General features: G+C 40.7%; 1 protein-coding gene across 1 annotated transcript in view; it reads right to left on the reverse strand.

Annotated features, from left to right (window-relative positions):
* GABBR2 (gamma-aminobutyric acid type B receptor subunit 2) overlaps positions 1 to 5,989 on the reverse strand; it is a 984,392-nt gene that overhangs the window by 303,249 nt on the left and 675,154 nt on the right. The window contains 2 exon segments of the mRNA XM_006021507.2: positions 2,426 to 2,558; positions 3,362 to 3,512. Of these exon segments, the coding sequence (XP_006021569.1) occupies positions 2,426 to 2,558; positions 3,362 to 3,512 (284 nt within the window).

Below are 5,989 nucleotides of genomic sequence, written 5' to 3' on the forward strand. Positions count from 1 at the left end.
AATTGGCTGCGCCAATCAAGCACCTGCTGGCTGCTTGGCTTAGGTCTTAAAGTGGCAGGCACAAACAGTGCCCTGCCACAGGCTACTTTTTCTATTCCTGTCCATGATTGTACGAATTTGTTGGCCGCAAAAGTTAGACTTACTGGGTGTGTTGTCACAAGATGCTAACTGCTCAGTAGCCTAATAACTGCGCAGTAGCATGCTGGGCAAAACTCATGCTAATATGTTACTGTGCAGTAGTATTAAGCTACTGCGCAGTTAGTGTCTGTAAAAACCTGCGTGCCAGTGCTACTCTGCAGTAGCACCAATTACTGCACATTGATTTAGTACTTGGTTATCCAAGTACTAAACTTAATGCACTGTAACTATGGTGCATTAATGAATGTGTAAACGCACCCACTAATCTGTATTTCCCTAATACCTTTGGGGCCAAAAGATTCATATTACACTGATAAACATCATGTCCTCTGGTCCCAAGTCTCCTTCAAGTGATAAACAGTACTGTTGTTAACAGTTCTGCAATTTCATATTTGAGTTCCCTCAGAACTCCTGGATCTTTGCCATCTGATTGTGGTGGCTTATGACCGTTCATTTTTTCAATTTGCAATAAAAGCTCATTTATTGTCACCTAATTTTGTATCTGTTCTGATTTATCCCCTAAAATGAATGAATCTGGTATGGGAATGTCTTTTTGACTCTAACAACCTCCTTTATTCTGCTTTTAAACTGCACTGTCTCTTTTAGAACCACTTAATGTCGTTTTTGATTTGTGTCATGCATTTACTCTGAGCTTCTAATATGGCATTTTTAAACAGTTTCTGTGCTGCTTGTGGGCTTTTTTAGCCTCTTGACTATGCTTTTTAATTTCCTCTTAACTAGGTTCCATTTTTCTGTAATTCCCCCTGTTATGGTTCAATATTGCTTTGGTGATTTTTTTTTTTGGTGGTGGGAGGGAGGTGCTTATTTCCTCCTGGATGTTGAATTTTACTACATTACGGTCACTCCTCCAGAGAAGCTCATCTCTTTTCATCTTTTGAACCTGGTCCTTTGTGGTACTCAGAACTAAATCAAAATCTGCATCTATTCTTGTGGGTTCCAGGACTAGTTACTGTAAAAAGCAGTAATGTACAGTAACTAGAAATTTTGCCTCTCCATCATGGCCTGAAGAGATATTTACTCAGTCTGTATGCGTGTGTTCCAATGAGCACACATGTGCAGGGGCACATGGTTCCAGCGGGACAAATAGTGGCACATATTTGTGCTGCTGCTGCTATTTGTTCCTGGAAGTCTCCTGTATGTGCACTCCAGCATGCAGCAAATTGTCCCAGGTGGGGTAAGGGAGGCTGGGGCCAGCACAGCAGCCTGTCCAGGAGGCCTCCTGGGGCAGCAATGGCACCAAGCTGACCACTTGGAGCCTGGCAGGCAGGCAGCCAGAGTGTTTTCTGCACTGCTTTTTTAGAGGTGTTCTTTTTCTATACCAAGATTTCCCAGTGTCAAAAAACCCCCATTGTGCTGAAAATTAACAGTACAGAGAATGAGTGCACATGTAGCTTATACAGTTTGCAATGCCTCAACCAGGTCTGAGGTGCCAAAAACCGCACATGCGTGCTCATTGGAACGAGCCCTATGAGGATAACTGGAATCACACATTATTACGGGGTATTCTCCTATCTTGCTTCTGTAATTTCATTTAGTGTTCCATATTGCCTTTTAGTAGGTGAGGTGAGGTGGTCAACACTACAGACCTAATACTATTCAAAGAATTTCTATTCTTAAAGTTTCTCTGGTACTTTTTGTTTCATTAAAATGTTTACCGTGATTGAGACTATTTCTTTTTAACATATGGTGCTACTCTGTTCCCCTTCTCTCTCTCAGGATCTCCTCTGCCATGCCCATATAATTTTCACCCTGGTATCACAGTGTCCCTTTGATTTTCATTGTTATACCAAGGTTTCAAACTACCTATTATAGCAATGTCATCCTTTTAACACCAGGCATTCTTGTTCAAATGTCATGTAACAATATATAATTCTAAATCTACAATGAAAACTTGTATTCTAAGAAAACCAAAACAGTTTCATGGTCTGAGTAGCTGTTGCTCTACACAGGTTATCTTCAGTAAATAATTTTCACATATATAATTTCAAAATTTGAAGTGCAGTTACACTTAAAATCAATTGCCATGACTCAAATACTAAGAGGTTCTAAGCACCTTTAGCTTCTACTGACTTCATTGCAGTGCTATGCACTTCTCAGGATTTAGTCCCAGGCTTGTGAAAGTCCTAGAAAAAGGAATAAAAGCACTAATGACAAAATGGGCCAGTTCACAGAGCTGTAGATGTAGCAAGTGTGCTCAGGTTTTCTTTTTGCACAAAACAAACATGCTTGCAAGAGGTCTTAAGCTAGGTTATGTGGAACTACTTACTGTGCAAAGTGTCTCAAATGTCTTTTCAGAGACGAAAGATCCATCAAGGCCAAAGAGAAAAATTGATGCATAGGAAAGCATTCCTCCAAGGATAATAAGGTTGTTCATGTAGGGACTGGACATCTTTATTAGCCTATGGACAAAATCAGATAGCATATTATAAAAGGAAAAGAGAACTGTTATGCTATTAGAAAGAAAATGAAGAGTTTCTTAGAAGGCTAGCAGATAAGGCAGATGGCCAATCCTACTTGTGAAATTCTGCTTCAAATCTGGAAGTTTGCAGATGAAGGCTGGATAAGCATATTATTGTTAAATGTTTTTGATCTCCTATGTCAAATCCACCACCTATCTTACACATTGATTAATTAGGTAGGGTTTATGCTAATATGTTGAAAATAAATTATCTTTTTTGACGGAAGACAAAGATTTGTTAAATGGATAGCTAAACTGTCTCAACATAGAGATGTTATATAGTAACTTAAATTAAGACAAATAGAATCTTTTGTATTGCCTTTCCAAAGCTTTTGGATATCTATACACATGACAGACCTCTGATCCAATGTGTGCTAATTAGCATACATTGGAGCAGACTCAATTAATCAACTGCTAATTAGCACACTCCAGCAGCCTCCACATCATGTGTATTCAACGTCTCTGTGTTTCAAAATGGAGGTGGGGGCATTTTAAAGTGCCTGCACTGCCATTTTGAAGAGCAGGATGCTGAATATATGTGATACTATAGGTGCTTTAATTAGACCAGCTCTCAGAATTGTGGGTGCTCTGAGAACCACTCTAATTAAAGTGTTCCCCCTCCACCCTGGAGCACATGTATATATGCCCTTGAAGTTTTCTTCATAGAGTACATATAATGCTTGTCTCCACAACTGTGATAATTCAATATGAAAACAAAAATGATAAGTAATGTGAATGTCTTACTTCTGGTTTCTGTTTTTGATGTTAAAGAACAAAAAAGCGCTGGCCATGATCATCCCTAGGATAGTAAGGGCTGAGAGAATACTGTAGAGAGGCAAAGAAATCTTTCGCAGCTGTTCTTGGATAATGGTTTTGTCCTTTGGAGGCTCTACTCCTAAAATTTCAAAAAGAAAAGTATAGTTAAGGATATACAGATGTAAGATACTTCTGAGAAAACTCCTCAGTGTTATTACCCAAAGCAGATTTATAGCTGATGTAAACCTGTTTCTTTCATCGGAGACACGTGAGGTAGTCCTAAAGAGACTGGACTTCAGGAATGCTACAACATCTTTTTCAGAAAGATGGAAAGTTCTCAAGTCCATCCTTACTCAGGAAGTCAAACAAGCACTTATGCATATGATATAATTTTAAAGAAAGACATGAGGTAACGGGCTTTTCTGAATCAGGGGTAAAATGAATAGAAATGGACACCTGGCCTAATCCTAAAATCCTTACAATGTAGCGAGTTAGTTCTTACTAAACTGAAATTAAAAGTAATTTGCCCAAGTATAGTCAAAGTAATCACTACAACATTTGGCCAATGTGCTCAGGCAGCATTTGTTTTTCTAGCACTGAACAACATTTGATAAGGCTCACATAGGACAGACCTGCAAAAACATGCAGTGTTGGGCAAACCCAATGGCTTCACAGCCTTCTTGTGCTGCTCTCAGTAAGAGGGAGAATGCAGATTTTCATGTATGAGCTTAAAAGCCCTTTTAATGGGCAGATGCTTTGGCAAAGTCACTGCCTTCTACTCTTGCTAGGAGGGGATAAAGAGAATTATGTTTGAGACAATGGCTAGGGATAGAAGTCACACATAAACCAGTTTAAGTGATCAGAAACTGATTTAAACCTGTAACAGAACAGAAATTCAATACATATAAACCATTTTCAGAATGGCTAAAACTGGTTTAAGATAAACCTGCAGACACACTCCCCATGCCTGAAGAAGGGTGATTGTACCCAAAAGCTTGCTTAGAACTTTTCCCCAACTACTCAGTTGGTCTAATAAAAGATATCACATCTATTTAAATAATTCTGACTGCCTGTTTCCGAATTGATTTAGGTGAAAGTGGTTTATGAAACTTCTGTTCCAGACCCTTTCCTGGTTCAAAGTAAATCAGTCCTCTAGTATCCCAGAATGCTTTATAGCCCTGAGCTGGGCTCAGCTGTCTGCTCCAGAAAGTAGGGCTGGCCCCGTCTCTCTGCTCCCTAGCTGAAGCAGTGAGGGCTGACTCACTGGCTGGTTCACTGGCCCCCCAGGCAAACCCCAGCTGGGGTCTGGGGCCAGGGAGTGGGGTTAAACTCCCATTCCCCTGAATATGGAGCTGCCCTGCTGGCTGCAATTTACTGCTGGCTGTGACTGTGAACTACAAATCCCAGAGGCACGTGGAAGTAGGAAGAGGAAGTGATGAGCAACCCTGCAGGGTCCTGCTGTTGTGATTGGGGACTGCAAATCCCAGAGACCTCAGGGGCAGTAAGAAGAGGAAGCGAACACACAGCCCATGTTGGCTATGTGCCAGACAGCCATGCTCTAGTACCCCCTCCCTCCTCCCCCTCCAGTTTCTGGCTTCAGCTACTGCATGTGGCTGCATTTCCTGCATCAAAAGTGAATGTCTGTTAATTTGCTTATTGGTTCAATCTTTGCAGCTTAGACTAACCTGCAAAGATTAAATCAATTCAGCCTTGGGCTTTTTGACTGTTTATGTTTAGACAATGTAACAATTCTCTATATTCTTTGCTCCCATAGCTGAAGCACTTCTGGTGAAATTCACCAGCATGCAAAGGGGCTGTTGAAAGCCCTGCAGTGGGGGTCTGATGCCTGAGTGTCACTTTCCTGTGAAAAAGATTTCCATGTATACTCCCTATAGGTCTGTGTAGAAATCTACACTGGTGGCAGACTAGGGTGGACCAAAAAAGAGTGTTGAATATATCTATCCATATGGACCCAATGGTCACAGAAACCCACACAACTTCCTGGAATAGCTGATGTAGGTTTTTCTCAACCCCAGCTAAACTTCATGCCCCAGATACTTTGAACTCTCTTATTATAACCTTGGTGAATACATCAGCTTTTGGTGAGTCACGTGGATTTCATCTTAAGCAGTTAAACCCTAATGCTTCAGACATTGCAAAGTTCTCCTCCCCTGGCAAAAGTCTCATCTTGAAATCCCCTGAACAACTGTATACTCTCATGTGTCAGGAGAAAGGCCTTTCTCCCAGCACAAATGTAACACCTATTCATGACCTCAGTTTTGATTAAAATGAGTTATATAGCATAGTCTACTGTAACATATGGTAGTGATAAAGGCATGAACTGAAACTTTTTTAAAGCTTTTATTATTTTATTATTTATTTTAGGGTAATTCCCTACCGGCATACTAAATATTTATACACATACCTTTTTGTCCTGCAATGCACTGAATATCCAGCAGGTGGGAGCAGACTCAATTAACAGAGTCTGCTCCGCATGCCAGCGGATGTGCACTGCGCTGTGTAGCGTGCAGTTATATAAGCAGCAAAATGTGTGTCAGCACGCAGAAAATGGCAGCAGTGCGCTTTTGAACTAAAATACCTTGAAGGTAAGAGCAA

The sequence above is a fragment of the Alligator sinensis genome, unplaced genomic scaffold (assembly GCF_000455745.1).
Source record: "Alligator sinensis unplaced genomic scaffold, ASM45574v1 scaffold386_1, whole genome shotgun sequence".
Classification (NCBI taxonomy): domain Eukaryota; kingdom Metazoa; phylum Chordata; order Crocodylia; family Alligatoridae; genus Alligator; species Alligator sinensis.